This window comes from Clavelina lepadiformis, chromosome 6 (assembly GCF_947623445.1).
Source record: "Clavelina lepadiformis chromosome 6, kaClaLepa1.1, whole genome shotgun sequence".
NCBI lineage: Eukaryota > Metazoa > Chordata > Ascidiacea > Aplousobranchia > Clavelinidae > Clavelina > Clavelina lepadiformis.
The window spans coordinates 18,688,712-18,706,534 of record NC_135245.1 but is presented as its reverse complement, the minus strand read 5'-3'; the positions used below and the strand labels follow the sequence as shown (position 1 = coordinate 18,706,534).

The 17,823-nt window shown below is 38.5% G+C and overlaps 1 protein-coding gene and 1 non-coding gene across 2 annotated transcripts; one reads left to right on the top strand and one right to left on the bottom strand.

The window, feature by feature from the left end:
• Positions 1-3,154: 3,154 nt before the first annotated feature.
• Positions 3,155-3,226, bottom strand: Trnaw-cca (transfer RNA tryptophan (anticodon CCA)). Its single transcript has one exon. It is a non-coding gene; the product is annotated as a tRNA-Trp (tRNA).
• Positions 3,227-11,804: 8,578 nt separating this feature from the next.
• LOC143462018 (prestin-like) lies at positions 11,805-17,715 on the top strand. Its single transcript, XM_076960013.1, has 14 exons — positions 11,805-13,341; positions 13,533-13,643; positions 13,888-14,060; positions 14,429-14,593; positions 14,722-14,901; positions 14,986-15,216; positions 15,385-15,576; positions 15,832-15,972; positions 16,106-16,240; positions 16,306-16,437; positions 16,537-16,624; positions 16,776-16,906; positions 17,205-17,259; positions 17,422-17,715. The coding sequence occupies exons 1-14, from the start codon at positions 12,996-12,998 to the stop codon at positions 17,547-17,549; spliced, it is 2,208 nt and encodes a 735-aa protein (XP_076816128.1). The 5' UTR covers positions 11,805-12,995; the 3' UTR covers positions 17,550-17,715.
• Positions 17,716-17,823: the final 108 nt, after the last annotated feature.

Sequence of the window (17,823 nt, the reverse complement as noted above, 5' to 3'; positions counted from 1 at the left end):
TTGGTTTACTTGGAGGTACGAAGGTAACCTGTCCATAATGCGTACACTGCACACTGCTATTCCTGGTGTAGTTGCGCTACGGGGGTCTAAGATATGACGCAGGCAGCGCATGTCAAAATCGTTGAACTGTTCCCCTAGCGCTTATATGTGGGCCATGTTTCCGATCCGTACAAGAATACGCTCAAGAACTCGACGTGGAGATGATGCCTTTGGTGTGGTCTGCCAAGTAATGGTCGTTCCGCAAATTCCGCGTCTTTGATTTCGCTCAATGTTAATTGATAAACAAACTTCCATTTGTTTTTTATTTAGGTTGACACCATCTTTAACTTCAGAATAAACATCACATATCGAGGCTGAAAAGAAGATCCCGAAGAAGTGTTGTTGCTAGGGACATATCCTTGTTGATGTCGAAGGCCATTGTTAAGGGGTCATGACCCAATTCAAAAAGATAGGCTTTTCAATGCAAAGTACATTAAATCAAGACGCTACTGTCGCAAAACCACATCATAAACCTCCCCTGAATTTTGGCTTGCAACGAGATCTAGGTTATGACTGTCTACAGTCTTAATTTGGACAAAATCCATGTACTCAGTTTTCTATAACAGCTACCTAAACTTTACAACAAGTTTTGAGCTTAAAATTTTAGGACGAGTACTCCAAAATAGCAAAAATTCAAACCCACACCAAATTTACAACTTAGCCTAGACCCGCAACCAGCTATCGCCAAAACAATAACAAACTCGTCCATATCGACGTCACATGCGCATTGGACCGGAAAATTTCTTACTTTTTTTAATATGACGCATTGAGTGCGACACCATAACAATCGCCGTGTTGCAGGCTCAAAATTGTCTTTCTATTGGGAAGTGACTCCTTAAGGTTAAGTCAACAAGCCATTGCGTGGCATTCTCCATTAACCCTATCCATACCGGGCTCGCGACTTTGATATTTTCACTAGTTGTGGCCGACACCGCACACACATTTTCAATGGTTAATTACTCGAAAACAATACGTCGTAAACTGATCAAATTTTGACAGGTTTGTAGCAAAAACATCTGGCTTCCTGTATACATCATAATTGTAAAGCAAAAGAAAGTGAATTTAGTGTAAATTAAGTATTTCCACAAGTGATATATTTCTAAAAATTTTCTTGTTACGCCGCGCCCCCGCTGTGCGGAAAACTGCTGACCGCGAGAAGAGAACCCAAGAGAATAGTTAGTCAAGTTAGTGGTGCGTAAATGAGTAAACGAGAGCGATTCGCTTCAATGCGGAGAGAGAGAAAAATTATGAAAATATGACAATATCTCAAAAATTACAAGTCCAACTTTATAAAACAAACATGGACAGATAGCTGAACATTTTTTAGGAAAAGTCACCAAATTTCAAGTTTCTACAGCAAACAATGCAACTGTACACCACGTTTTTCTGTGACTGTGTGCGGGAGAAACCACGCCTAGTGTTAATAGGGTTAAGCGTTTGTTTTCACACTGCGTCACTGCGCGGTCATTGTCATGATTACCGAAACAGTCAAGGCCAGAACTTATAGTTAGCGCTTACCCATGCATTCATATCTCCTTAAATTACAAGGTTTGCCGTCGCTGGGATAGATTTTACCATAGTAGCTCTCAAGGCTGGGCTAGGGATAATCATAAAGACAGACTAAATGCAGAGGCACAGTGAAAGAATGCTGTCAATCTGACAGTGAGGTGGATTGGTGGATTCAGAATAAGTTATTATCAACTGATAACATCAAAGTCAATTTTTCGGAGTTAGTCTAGTCTCGCTAAACCAGACAGAATAAGCAGACGTGGCGGTTGGGCACATTTTGGTTAAGGTCTGCCTAGAAAGGCTATGGGGCTTTTTTGAGGCAAAATGACATTTTGGTGTCCCTCTAGTGGACGATAAGCATATACTTTTAGAACGCCAAATGGGCCAAAATACTAGCAATAAAAATATTTTAACCGGATCTGCTACATTCTCTGGGGATCGAACCTGCTACCTCCAGGGCAGTAGGCGAAAATTATACGATGTTGCTATAAAAGGATCGTCATTTTGCTTTGAATTTCAAATATATATCTTTCGAAACCTACGACCAAAATAAGAAAATTCCCACTATTAAGCCATATCTCCTCGTTCTGGCAGGTTCCCTCAGTTCTAAGTAGGTGACTCATGGTCTTCGTCGAGTGTGTTCTTTCTCCATTCACAAGTTCTATCCCAATACTGCCGGGAATCGAACCTGGAGCCTATCACATTGAGCGCTGTGTCGTAGCACACGAGCTACGAATTGACACATGTAAACTATGTTGGGAAACGTATATTACCAACGAAAAGACATCGTTTGTTAAGTTTGGAAAAGAGAGAGACACAACCATTTGGCTGCTCCGGGAAATGAACCTGAGACCTTTAGCTTCGATTTCAGTAGCTTCGATTTCAGTGATAAGTATTGCGAGCTACAACGCCTCTATAGCTTAAACGTCATTAATCAAAACAGGTAGAATCATCAGGTAACCAAATTTTAAAAAGAGTCGAAGTTTGGGATGAATCGAAGACAGAGCCTTGGCACCAACAGCGATGACGAAAGGCGTGAACATTTGCTCAATACAACGAAAGAGTCACATGCTATGCGTAACCCTTTGCTTGTCAGGATAGTTGGTCAATTCATCCAAGGACGGTTCCACTCAGGTTTTTTCAGCTCAAGGGCTGTTCATCTCGCAGATGTTAATTAAGTCGTAATGCGTTTAGTCGTGAAGAACTTGAATGGAGTCTTGAACAGTCCGCAGTACCAAGACACTAAGGTAAAAGGAAGAAGTGACTTCGACGCGAGTTGAACTTACCACCTTTTGCTCTAGAGTCAGACGCGCTACCGTTGCGCCACGGAGTAGTGATGTTGTCAAACGTTGTAACAGCATAAATCACAATGTTAGAAATATACTTGAAATAATTACACAAGCTGTCGTAGTGCAAGAAGGCTTGATATGTTTATTATTTGGTCTCGGTGGTGGGCTGTCACTGGACGAGTAATCTTGGACAGCTCAAGCGATGTTTGTTTTCCAAGTTAAGACGAGTCAATTTAAAGATGTTGGACATGTCGTCCAAGACTTGAACGAACTGCAATAGTTCGTCTGTTCCACGACTCAAAAACAACCAGACGAAATGACCCCGACGTGATTTGAACACGCAACCTTCTGATCTGGAGTCAGACGCGCTACCGTTGCGCCACGGAGTCTTCTTGTTGACAAACGTTGTGGCAAGATAAATCACAACGTTAAAGATATAAATGCAATAATTGTAATATACTGTTATTCCTTTGACTTATCACAAACTTCAACTTGATTTTGGTGTAATTTTTTGCCTGATGATTATATCTTTGTTAACTAATGGCGACTCCGGTAGACTCGTTGTAGCTTGCAATACTTATTGTAGAAAATAGAGCACTAGATCCCGGGTTCAGAACCTCTGCCGACCTGTGGTTGTGTCTTTCTCTGTTTTAAACTTAACAGCTGATGCAACGTCGTTGGTCATATGCGTCACACCACATCGTTTACAAGTGCCGATTCGTAGCTCATGTGCATCGACACTGCACTCGGTGCGTTAAGTTTCAAGTTCGATTCCGGCCCTTGGTGGAATAGAACACCATATATGGAAGTATAACTTTGGTTGTCGACCTACAATAATTGAAACTGAGGCTGCTGTCAGGTCAAGCTGTTATTTATTAACATGCAATTTTTCTTTGGCTGGTCTATTCCAAAAGATGTATATTTGAAAATCAAATTTTATTTTAAAACCACTCATAGCAGAATCGTATAAAACTTGCTTACTGGCACCAAGGTGGTTCGATTCCCGGCAGGTGCGGATAAAAAAATATTTATTACATTGCGAATCATACGCGCCATTTAGTGTTAAAAATTCAATAAGTAATTGTCCACCAGAGGGACGCAATAGAAACCATCAAACAGCCTTCTTGCATAACCACTAAGCAATACCATACAAAACGTTTGTACGTCTAATTTTAACGTCATCATTTATCGTTGTAATACCTTTGTCAACATCACTACTCGGAGGCGCAACGGTAGCGCGTCTGACTCAAGAACAGAAGGTTGCGTGTTCAAATCACGTTGCCATCACTTCATCTTTTTATCTCAATGCCTTGTTACTGCGAACTGTTCCCGATTCGATTCAAGTCCTGTACAACCAAACCTAGGATGACCTAATCAACAGCTGCGTGATGAATAATTCCTGGGTAGGATTACCCTGAGTTAAACGTCCTTGATTGAGTGGTCCTTGGTCGCCCTGACGAACAACGGGCTGTCGTTGTTTGCAGCAGTCACAGAAATATTTGCGCTTCCCCTTATCAATATCGATCCGAAGGTTTTGTCTTCGATTCTTCCCAAACTTCAACTCTTTTTGAAATTTGGTTACCTGTTGATTCTACCTGTGTTGATTAATGACGCTTGAGCTATTGACCCGTTGTAGTTCGCAATACATATCACTGGAATCAGAGCAATAGGTTCCAGGTTCAGTCCACTGAGCAGCCATATGGGAGCGTGTCTCTGTTCTTTTCAAATATAACAAATGATGTCTCTTCGTTGGTTATATGCGTTTCTCCACATTATTTCAGTGTGTTAATTCGTAGCTCGTGCGATTCGACACTGCACTTGGTGCGATAGGTTCCAGGTTCGATTCCCGGCCTAGAAAAAACAAGATTGACCTATTTGGAATTGGAGCGCTTTGGGCATTTTTAGTCAGTTTTAATTCGACTTGGCCATTCCAGAAGGTATATATTTGAAATTCAAGCAAAATCTTTTCCTGTGTATAGCAGGATCGTATAAAACTTGCCTACTGTTATGGAAGTAGTGGGTTCGATACCCAGCAGGTGCGGAGAGAAAAATATTTATTTAAAATCCATGATGCCAACTAGTGGTAATGCACTCTATCAATAAACGTCCACTAAAGAGACAATAGAAACTTCATACAGCCTCCTAGCCTTACATTCATACTGTCATGGAATATTTTTGCACACTTGTTTTTTAGCACTTTGCTGTGATGTTGTATCACTTTGTGAGGCGAACTAGTTTTGCTGGATAGACAGTAAATTTATCACGATAAGAAGTGCATAAATAGTATTCTAGTCAAATAGTACTATTCTAGCAAGCTTTAACGTCCGAGCTTCAGGTTCAGGTTTTTAGTGTTTATAGTTCATAGTTTATCGCCATTAAACGTTTTTCAACTGCTCTCCGGTTTAACACAGTTGGCCGAAAATTCGTTGAACCTAGTAGAGTTCCACTTACTGACCATAATCAGCCAGTCGAAGATAAGCGTTACAATACCATGTAGCCTGGAAGTCTTTTTATTTTTAGGTTGTCGACGAAGGTTTTAACTGCATCCGGTGCAACCAGCCAGCCTGTGCAGACCCTAACTAAAAATTTACCTACCCCCTCTGCCTGTGCTAGCCTCGAATATACAGAGTCGGCTTTGTCAACAAACTCCAAGAAAATAAGGTTGTTTGTATGAACGATTTAGTCTGACACAATTGGTCCTACGCGTCTATGAGCCAACGCTTTATAGCTTTTGATTTACCTACTATTGTGAAACCTATTTCATACCGTTGTACACCACAGCCCAGGTGGCGAGTTCGACCACTCGTTACTCGTTAGTCGCACTCATTTCACTCAATAAAACTCTTTCGCAAGGTTGTCCGGCCTTGATGTCTAAACGTATGATTCGATTCATTTCAAGAGACAACGCTTTGTGGCCGAACCCGCTGATAGGGGATAACACTATTTCCACCTTCAGGCGGGAAGAGGAATGTAAGAAAGCCACAGATAAAATATTTACGCCATCGGCGCTACAGCAAAAGAATGACTTGTCCAAGCTGCGGATGTAACTACAGTAACCAATACCGGACCACTGAGTGGAACACCACACAACTGTATACGATGCATCTCCCAGACAAATAAACGACGAGGCAAAAGGATAAAAAACAAGTTTTCCACCGATGCCTGAGCTTGACAAATTTCAAAACCAACAATATAGAAAAGCATCTGGTTTAGACTCGCAAACTTTCTGAAATGTAAAAATAACATCTTTCCGCTATTTTACCCAGCCCCGTGATAGTGCTGAAAGAAGAAAGCGAGAGAGGCGTCAAAATCGTAACTCCATGAAAGCGACCAAGGTGATAAGGGCGATCGTAACAACTGCCGAGATATCTCTTTACTCTGTATTGTTGCAAAAGCTTCTGCCAACCTGGTAAGTCTTGAAGGTGTATAGGCCTATGCCATTCTACGGAAGATTTCCTCAACCACATTAACTCGCTGCATGACGGCAGGGAAGCTGCTACACAACTTGGAGGATTCCTCTCAGGGAACGATACGTTGCACAGTGGTGTTAAACAGAAATGCGTCCTACATTGTACCCACACTTTTATGGTATCTTCTTTTCAGTCTTGGTGTGTGATGCTGGATATGATCTTGAAGTTAAAGATGGTGTCGATCTACATACAAGAACAGATTGAAGTTTATTTATCAAAATACTTCGAACTAAAGCTAAAGCGCGAAGTTTCTTGGCCTTTAGCCTTCAAGGCCTTCAGATATTTAACTCATGGATAATTTTGGCAAATGTTGGTGTTTTTGCAACTAGTGGACAGCATCAGTTATAAAAACCAAGTAAAGAGAATCATCCCAGAAAATGTATAGAAATCTTTCCGATAGGTCACGTGTCGCAACAAGATCTGGAACAGCCGTGAGCACCAGTGCACTCGCCACCCTCGTATATTAAAGCACATGGACACACAGGTGGTTGGGACATGACCACACTTCTCGATGGCCGACTTCCAAAAGACATCCTTTGAGGTGAATTTATCTCTGTGCATTTAATTTTAACCCAACCATGAATAATCTTCTGAAGATTTTGAAGATATTATTAACTACTATTCATTGAATCGGTGTCAACTACAGAGACATCATATAATACATCACATAACTTAAATAAAGTTGTGATTTTATTAAAATAAATCATTAAAATTGACTATTTCGCCGTAAATAGGTCACACAGTCTATTGAACTATGCATATTTTAACAAACGTTTTTTTAAGATTAGATGAATTTAGGTAAAACGTTTATGGAAATATTTGTTATAACATTTTAAGTATGTTAACAAGCAACCGTGAAAAATAGCTTGAACTTACGATCTGTTCCGGTGAAACAATGATAGCGTAAAAACAAATTCGAAGAATAATAAATAATCCCTAAAAACTTGATCAAGTTGCACTGAAACACATGTACAGAGTAGATCCTCCATATAGAGCAGATTTTAATTTTGCGAGTTGTTTATTTTTCTCAAAATTTTTTCAAATTTGCTCACTCTAGGTTGTAGCAGCATAAGAATGGAAACTACACTGGGCTGGATGACAGAGCATTTCTAAGAAGTGTACATTATCGGTGGGCTGATGATAAATGATCCGAGAATCGTCGTTTGATCCTATAAATAAAGAGTTTCCCGAGTTAAGACTTTCTTAAATTTTAATGTTTCGACAATGTTTACAAAAATTAATACATTAACTTCTTACAAAATGAAGCTAATTCACAAGTGAAACAGAAATATGAAAAGCTAAGGTTATATCAAACCAGGCTGAAAGGTAACTTGCAGTTATACAACCTGGCCAGCTTTAAACCAGTTTAAAACAAAAAATGCTTTCAATCAACTAAAAATTCAGAAGGACAGCCTTAAACACTTCCTAATAGTCTATAAATGTTATGTATACTGCAACTATTTAAGCTTCATAAAGTTTATTTTCAAATCATTACTAACGCAAACATTTTATTACTATCAACAAAATATTAAATGTTCAACTCACCAAACGTACCAGTGCAAGCTTTCACTCTACGCTGTAATGTTAAACTGACCAAGCTAACGCACAAGCTCTCACAGCTGCCACCTTCTCACCCACCATCAGATTAAAATGAACACCAGTTTCTTAACTCGCTTTGTGACGTCACATGGCATTCACCGAGGCGCATGCTAATTAAAGATTTTTTCACCGGACCAATCAAAATTCTTCACGATTACTAACCGCGAAAATGCCAACCAGCTCTTTTAAGGATAGGTCATACGAGTTCATATTTACGTTCATAATTCTCATTTTAATTAAGCAATCGAAAAATGATTGGTCACTCGAAACCAATTGTTAACTTAAAATTTAACCCACAGATATTGGTTGGGTCGTCCTTAGTTTAATTGTCGAAGGCTATCCATTATATCTATTATTGAAACCCAAACATATTTCAGCTTATGAAGTTTTATAAATTTATAATAGACTGTCATTACAACATAAAAAGTTTTATTTTCCTTTAAATATTTCTTTTATGTTTTTGAAGGTTTTTAAGCAAAACGGTTTTCAACTTTAGGTCCAAATTTGTAACGAATAAATGCTTTAAAACGCTCTCAAAGAACTACAGGGAGTTACTGATACAGCAAATTTTACGAGATGACATAAATTTTACGTTGCCTTTGAATTGAATCTTCCTACTTTAACAACAGCTTATACTTTTCCTTTATTTTGGCTAAAAATAAACTTTCAGATAAACCCGGGGGTGAAGTTCGGGTTCGACAGATCAAAGTGATCTCAATCATTAATCACTATTAATTAATCATTAATTAATCAATAATCTTCATTATTCAGTATTCCCAAACATTAAAGTATTAATATAAATTTAACAACAATCATTTCCAAGTATTCAAACAAAAAGCATAAACATGGGCTGCTACTTCGACTTTTGTAACTGCCCTGTTTGTAAAAATCACGCAATCAATTTGTAAACATTCAACAAGACTATACAGAAGTTTGCTCAGCTTGAGTACGGTGTTTTCGCCTAATTAGTATTCTGTGCAGTTGCTTATAGGCCATTAGTATGTTTTTTTCAGTGAAATACAGATCCAACATTGAAACATATGACAGAAGCCAGCCATAAATCTTGGCCAAAAATTCTACAAATTTCATTTATACAAGGAATTTACACCCTATACATAACCAACTTCTTCCGACAATACGTCAGTATCTTACTGCCTCGCGGCCATGCCCTATTTCAAAATCTTACGCAACCACTTGTTATATAATTTTCTACGTCGTAAGTTTTTTTTTACCTGTGAGCGACGAGTAATTTTCCATCTTTATCTTCCGGCTTTGGCAGCGGAAGGCGTATGTGTAGAGAAAGAAGCAATGAGTCTACTCTATATACATTACAATAATTTTTTTGTACAAGTAGGCTATTTATCTTTATTAGAAACTTTAGGCGGTTAGTTGTTATTATTTTTACCAAGCTTTTATGAGTGGGTTGTTTGGGCGCAATTTTTTATGGTAAAATTGGTCAAAATATGTATTTGCTTTGAACGAAACGCCCACTGAGAGAAAACTGAAGTAGGGATTTTCATCGAGCTCGTCCAATTCAGTTCAGTCTTTAGTGGTTCACTTCAAAGGTGTTGAACCAAACCTCGTAATATTACGCAAACAGCATAAAGATCGTCAACACAAAAAGATGTGAAAGTTACATTTATTAGAATAATTTCTTAAAGTTTATGTTAAAATATATCAACAGAGTATAAGGTGGCACTCTACACTACAGGGTTAACTTTAGTTTTAATTCTTTTACACGAGCTTTCGCAAGCATAAGCTTGATTCATCAGGTTTATACTAAAAGATGGCAAAAACTATTTTAAAATTGCTGTAGGTTAAGATCCTATTCAAATAGAATGAATTAATTAGATAATGAATTAATAATTATTAATTAATATATAGATAATAATAAATAATAAATTAATAGAATTAATTAAATATAACCCTTCACTATGTCTAAGTGGAGTTTTTAATATTTTTCTGCAAAAAAACGTATGCAGCTTGTTTTTAAGGTCGCTAAAAATGAAAAAAATTTATATCGTCTTTCTAAACTTCTAATTACCGTTATTTCCCGTTTTCATAAAGGAGGATTGTGACACTCCAAGTGCTCTCATATGACGACACAATGGTGCTTTAGGCGATGACCAACTGTGAAAACTGGTCTTGAAATCTCTCAAACTTATGGTCATGTTTTAAGGTTATGAATGACTGGTAAAATATTTTGTTGAAAGTTATATTAATACGGAAAGGTTAGGTTAAGAGAAAATATTTGCAAAAAGTCAAGTGAAGTGGTGAAATGGGCTAAATGACAACTTTAACTCGGTGAATATTTTGCAGAGAAAGTTGCTTTTAGCAAATGATTTAAGTCCATAACAGACGTAGCCTTGCATACAAGTCTGCCAGAAAATGTAAGCGTATTTCTTTGCCTATCTATAACTACGGTAGGCCTATCATATATATGCGCCTTTGCAAAGCAAATTTTCCTGGTATACGCTCGTATTCTTTTCTATTTGCTGTGTTGACGCATTTTAAACGAAAATCGGCGCCTACTTGTATGATGAGATTTCAATAACGCACATGACCGGAAGCAAAACAGGAATACGATTAATCAGAAATAACTGTTTCACCACACGAAAAAAATATTTTAAAATATCAGTCTAAGCGTAGAGTCGTTTAATGCCAGTAGCTTAAAAAGTGACTGTTTCACCGTAAGTATAGGCCACGCAGCTCTTCGTTAAAATAGGCAGTAAGGTCAGGAGAATGAGAATGCAAAAAGTTGATTTTAGCTATTTTTAAGATGTTTAATTGAAGTTTGATTTAGGCTAAAAAGTAGGTTTAGATTTCTTTGTTATAAATTTGAGGTTAAGCCAAAAATTAAGGAGCTGTCAAAAACAGTTGTTTGTTTTGGCAAAACAAAACTCTTTTACATGGCGACTTTGAGAGAATTCAACTCGGTTTGCTAGCCCGCTTTTCTCTCGTTTCAAAAATTAAAAAAAGCAAAGCGAATTCACGTGTAAATGACGTGGATTGACACGCGAAGAAGCGGGTTAAGACACAATATCACAAAATATTTATGATTTACCTGATTTGTAAAGAAATAGGATATAAATAGGACATTCGTACGTAGACTTAAACACTTGCTTTAATATCCCCCTTTCATAGCCTTTATATTGCATTGGTTCCCAGTAGGTTCCCATCTTGGAGCATATTATTGTTCTAAAGCTGACATTATTAAAAACAAAGTCTTTGACGTTATAGGAAGTTTTAGTGATTTATTGTATTTAAGCCTACGGTTGCCTGTACTGTACTGCAGTTGAACTTCGACACGCTTTCAAACCCGCCAGTAGCTTAATTCATGTAACTATAAGCATCCCAGCGAGTATAAATTGTTCTCCGCACGTGGCGCGCTTCGCTAACCGCTCAGGCTTGCAAATGTACAAAGGGATAATGACAGAAAATGCCATAACATTACTTTTGCTTGCGGTTTTTTTTTTGTCCTGTATATGACAGAAAAGCTAAAGAATTTGGTGCTGAAAGTAAAACTTAAAAACGTGATCCCCCGCTTCTTATAATAAATCAGGGTTGTTTTTATTGCTATATTTTTGTAGGCTATTTTTATGGTTGGACAAGTTTCGAAGAATTATGACAGAGCATTTGCGTTTTTTCAAGTAACAGACAGGATATCGTCCTGGAAAGATATAGTTCGGGATTTTGTTAAAGAATTTACGGACAATTTTACCGCCAGCCAGCGGGAGTCGTTTGACAGGTTTAATCGGATGTTTGTTGTCACATGTTGGCTGAATTATTGGTCATTGAGTGGACATTCCAACAATTTCAAATTTAATTCAACGTTATATTAAACTATAAGTTACTACAGACCGCTATAATAACTAGTCAAAAGTGTAGAACTTACTTGCTAAAATACAAAAAGTGGGTTATGTCTAAGCATTGAAATGATATAATCAGCGTAACACAGTGCCGTATTTCTTGTACCGTGTTTCGATCGATTACTAAAGCATTTGCCAAAGTTCTTAGGTGCGTAACTGCGTATATGTCTTCGGTTAAGCTAATGGCAAACAAACCGACAACAACGGCTTCAGACGTCAAGCGGCTATTAGCTGAGTCCAATGCCCAGGCCTTATGAGAAGAGTAACAAATGCAGATTACATCCGCAAAACAGACACATATACAGGAAGTGTTTACTATGGGCCAAGCACCTTATAAGTTAGTAGCATCATACTGTAAGTCACCAAACTTAGAGTCTGAAAAACCTAGAGTAATGCCAGTCGTGCCCAATAACACATGACAAAAGAATTACAACGGAACAGTCTTTTGTCGAATGAAACCGGTAGAACTGGAGTTGATTTGGTTATTCTTGAAATTGTGACAGCCATTAGCATTTCTTAAAAGCTGTTTTCGATAAATATTGCAATACACCTGATGATAAAACAACATCATGAGCTTTCCTGCTTCAGTTGGACCAAGTGCAACAGCTTGGCAAGTAGGGTTCCTTTAGTTATAGCCTATACTGTATACCGAAGTATAGTAACAAACACAACCAGGCTTATTGATGGTGGAAAAGCGTTTTTAGGTTAACAGAAGATTTATTCCTTCATAGGAATTAGCTCAAAGGGTCCAATTAGTTATATCAATAACACAAGATTTTGTCATATTTTTCAACTGATTATTCAGTACACGCTGATGATCTTGTTCCGATTTTTTTCCGGACAATTTTTTCTTTGATATTATAACGACAAATGCTTAATTGCGCTGCATTGCATTTCCCTGAGGTGAGAGAATTTCCAAATTTTAATCCGTTAAAGTTCTTATACCATTGGTGAAATTTCCTGATACTTTATCAATGCTATTATCAACCAACGTCAGCAAAATCCACCTTGACCAAAGTATGGCCGTTGTAACCTTAATTAAATCACCCGTAGGCTTCTAGTCGGATTTGCTTTTACTTGCAAAGAAATTTAAGCAAGAGCAATCGCAAAAAAGCTTTTAGAATCAGACAAAATGATCTCACACAAAGGCGATAAAAGAACTCGCTTCAGAAGCGGAAGTTTCATATTGCAATTACGTCAAGAAATGTGGCACGCAAAGCATGACGACAGTTTTAACATCTCTAATAGTTTTCCATTATCCAGCGAAAAGCTGTAAGTTGTTTGCAATGTGTGACTTTGAGATCAAGAGACCGATTTTGACCGAAAAAAACTTTCAAAAAACGTATGACGTAGAAAGCGAAACTCAAAAGTTCGATTGGACATTTCTTAAAACTAAGGTCAAAGGTTATGTGAGGTCGAAGGTTGATGACCCCGGAGGCACAGCAAAAAGATTTTTTCTTAGTTTGTTTCCAATTATCACCTGGCTGAGGAAGTATCCCATAAAAGAATGGCTGGTGTCCGATATAATAAGTGGATTAACGATTGGAGTTATGCAAATACCTCAAGGTTAGCAAAAAATAAGCAATTATTTTCACTGCATTAAATTTTAGCGAAATCGCTTATTCTTAACCGAGAGACGAGAACTGAATCGAGCCGTTTTGTCTGGGCAAATCCTAACTGTTTTTCTCATTTGTTTTAGTCTATTTGATGGGTCACTTACATTTAAGCGACTAAAATTTGCGTGTGTTTACGATCAGGTATGTCATATTCCTTATTGGCCGGCCAACACCCAATCCACGGACTTTACAACGCTTTCTTCCCGGCAATTCTGTATTCAATTTTGGGAACGTCGCGACACGTATCCATGGGTAGGCCTAAGGGACTTATGTAAAATATGGTGTAGGTCTACATGCAAAGAACTAAAAAAACGTATACGTATAATCAATGTAGCTAGTATAAACAGTAGCAGTATGGGCCTCAAAAGACTTAGCTAAAATTCTCTCTGGAGTTGTAGTCTAGTTACAACTCAACATGTAAGTCATGTATAGACAGGTTAGCCAACCTAATAGCGATTAACATAATTAAGCATTTCGCCCAATCTTAATCATTCAGGTGCGTTTGCGATCACGAGTCTGATGATGGGGGCTGCTGTCACCCCTATCTATCCAGACCCAATCATCTCTTTGAACGCAACCGACGCCGAGCAACAGGCCGCCTGGGATGCAGTGTACGACGTGCGAATCCAGTACTCAGTGGCGACTCTGTTGATCGTCGGAGTGTTTTTGGTGAGCTCGTGTGTTAGTGTCTTTATTAATACCGGAATCGTTTATACGACAGCATTCTGCGTAGGGTCCCATTTAAGGTATAGCATACCTATTTAGGGGTCTAGTGCAGAAGTACACAGCCACAAGATGCCTTTGCATACTAGACACCAGCTACTCAAATTGTGACGTCATCTGGTTGTGCACTTCTGCACTGAGCCTTTACTTTGTGTCTGCTGATGATCCAATGTGTACCATATCAGCAATGAAACACCTGTGTAAGGAAATGCTGCTTTACATAAGATCACTGAAACGTTTCTTCTTGAGTTTTACAAATCAAGTTGACGTGATCAATTTCGCAAACGTACCAACACAATACGTATTTTTCGCAGCTGGGTTTGAGTTTGCTCAACTTGGGCTCAATTGTCATGTACTTGTCTGACCCTATGATCAGCGGATTCACTTGCGGCGCTGCTGTACACGTCTTCCTGTCCCAATTAAAAGGATTGTTTGGTGTGAAAATTGGAAGTTATTCAGGTCCCCTAAATGTCGTTTGGGTAAGTGTATGCTACACATTACAGTTTATATTTACGCTTATACACAAGATAAGACGCGTTTTACGTACTGTGATACCAAGTTTAAAATTTGGTTGTTGTGGTAAAAATCCTATCAATTGGTTGTCTAGGTAATTCGTGACGTCATCATCGCGTTGACAACCTTGGATGAGGCTGGTAGGACAAAGACAGCGGCGACCGTTGTCATTTCAGTAATATGTGTTGTTTTTCTCCTCATTGTAAAGCAGATAAACGAACGCTACCAGAAGAAATATTTGTACGGAATTCCAATACCAGGCGAAATTGTCGTTGTGAGTGAATTTGTTAAACATTTTTGTTCTGTAAGAAAACAAATTGCTAGAGTATAGTGACAAAGTTATAATTTTTTTCGGTAGGTCATTGTTGGAACTGGAATATCCTATGGCGTTAATCTTCATGATCTCTATGGCGTCTCAATCGTGGGAAATATTCCCAGCGGGCTTCCTGTGCCAGTAGCGCCACCGGTGTCCGAGCTATCCAGCGTTGTCGGCACTGCAATACCGATTGCCATTGTCGGCTACTCAGTGGCTGTTTCGATTGCCAAGATATTTGGAAACAATTTTGGATACAAGATCAAACCAAACCAAGTACGCGGACGCAAATGCAACAAGTAGCCAAACAGTTGCTTAGATAAATTAATATATAAAATTGTTGATCTCATAAAAGCATAATTTTTAAAGCCAAAGCTTTTTACTGTTGACGCCAAATCTATCATACCGGTAGGTTTAAAACTTACAAGATTTGTCAAAATGCAGGAATTAGTTGCGTACGGAGTGAGCAACACGGTGGGTTCATTCTTTCTCTGTGTCCCTGCCTTCCCTTCAATGTCCAGAAGTTGTGTGCAGGTGGATAGCGGCGGGAAAACCCAGCTGGTTGGACTGATATCTGCTGCGGTCATACTTCTGGTGTTGTTGGTGATTGGGCCTCTGTTCGAGCAAATGCCAAGGGTCGGTTATTACACGTAAACAAAATATTTTTTGAATTTCTTGTCATTTATTTCATTTTTAACTGGAAGCTTTAGCCTAAAATTTGTGAAGTGGCCTGTATTTTTGACTGTTTACCTCAGATCAACGTTTAACGTTGTGAAATTTCGGCTGGAATCATTCTTCAACACGTACGCTTAATACAAAAAAGAAATTTCGTTGACAGCGACACGAATGTAATTCTTTGTATAACGACACGCTACCAAATTCATCTTGTAGGCTTGTCTTGCTGCCATAATTGCTGTAGCCATAAAAGGAATGCTTAGAAAAGCACGTGACTTCAGACCCCTTTGGAGAATCAACAAACTAGATGGTGCCATATGGATGGTGGCGTGCATTGCGACTATATTTCTCGATGTGGTAAGCCTGCAATAAGCTACCACACGTTATATGACAACTGTAAGCGAAGCCAGCGTATTTGCCCAGTACCTAAGCAACTGCTGTTGGTTCTTGTAAATGAAATCATGTTTTATCATCAAACTTGACTTCGCAGGTGTTTGGACTGGTCACTGGTGTCGCTTTTTCCTTCCTATGCGTCGTTTTTCGGACTCAGTTCATAAAGTCAGAGTCAGTGACTCGTGTCAGCAATACGGAGATTTACAGAAGAACCAATGACGCTGCTTCTCACGTACGCCACATGCGGAATCGAAATATAGTGTTTCCAGGCAATCTCATTCCTTTATCTCTGTTTAGAATGACGTCATCGTTATTGCATTTCACGGACCGCTTCATTACGTCAACAAAGACCGATTGCGTCATCGATTGATTAAGGAGACCAAGCTTGATCCAGCATTGGAAAAAGCAAAGAACAAGAAAAGAGCAAAGGTTTCAGATTTTTTGACAATCGTGGTCTTTGGCTTGGTTCAAATCGTGGCTTAAGTTGTAATCCTGGAGATAAACCTAAATGACTTTTATTTGGTTTAGGCTCGTAAGGAGTCGGATGAAAATGTCAGCGATCAAGTCCCGAATGTTGAAGTAATAGCCAACAAACACACAGAGGAAAACCTGAACGGTAAAACCAAATTTTGTTTTGCATTTAAAAGATTATTTATTGTTATATGCTTTGATGGTTTGTTAGAATTAATTTTATTGGACAATGAGCTAATGATAAACACGTGTTAGCCTTAACACCAAACCACAGGCGAAATTTAACCTCTGCTCAGGAAATCTACAATCCATGAAAGAAGATGTAGAAGCTCCACCGATTGGCGGTCGTAGTACAGTGCGCGCCGTTATCTTGGATTGCTCCCAGATGAGTTTCATGGACTCAGTCGGAGTGAAGTTTCTCAAGAAGGTCAGGCTTTAATTAAAACTAACATATCCATCTGGCATCTGCTTTACTTCTGTAAACCGATGAGTCCCCATTAACATTTCCGAAAAAGGTTACCAAGAATTTGAGCAATTTTTTTAGAATTCCTGTTGCCGCTTATCGACCATGTTTTTAATTTTTACAACTTTATAACCGTTAACTCATTTAATTCATTACTGAAAACGTGTGTTTAACTATTTTCAATACATATCCTGACTATGTATCAAATATGAGTCGGCCTGTTTGTCCAGAACTGCAATATAATTGTATAATTTCTCCCCAGGCATTTGAAGACTATAATGAGCTGGGGATTGAAATGATGTTAAGTCACGTGGAAGGTAAAACAGCCAACAGCAGCCTACTTTGGAACAACGTTGGCTTGTAACTGTATTTTGAGAAAATCTCCTGTGCTCTTTGCAATGACTTCTTTTAAAAGTCTCCAAAGTTTTTCCTCTGGTAATGGACAAGTGTCATTCATTGTTGTTTTTATTTTCAAACAGCTGACGTCATGTATACTCTAGAGCGCGGAGGTTTCATCGAGAAATTCGGATATGACGTCATATTTTTAACCAATCACGATGCAGTTTTAAAGAATTCGAAACCAAGCCACGACGAAACTCACTTGTAGCTGTTTCAAACCATTAACATCAAATATAGTCAGAGGCAAGCGCTTGCTAGACTCCGGAAAACACTTCATCTTGGTGAAGTATCGAACGCTTGATAATAACCAACACGTTTGCAAAATTTTGAGGCGACAGCGACTGCTATTAGGTCAACATCAACGCGGAGTGGAACTTGTCTAAATGCCATTCAAGGTTACCGTTATACTGGTAGAAAGATAATAGCCTATGATCAATATTGATCATCAGTAAAGTTGTACGGAATCTATTGTACGGGGATAG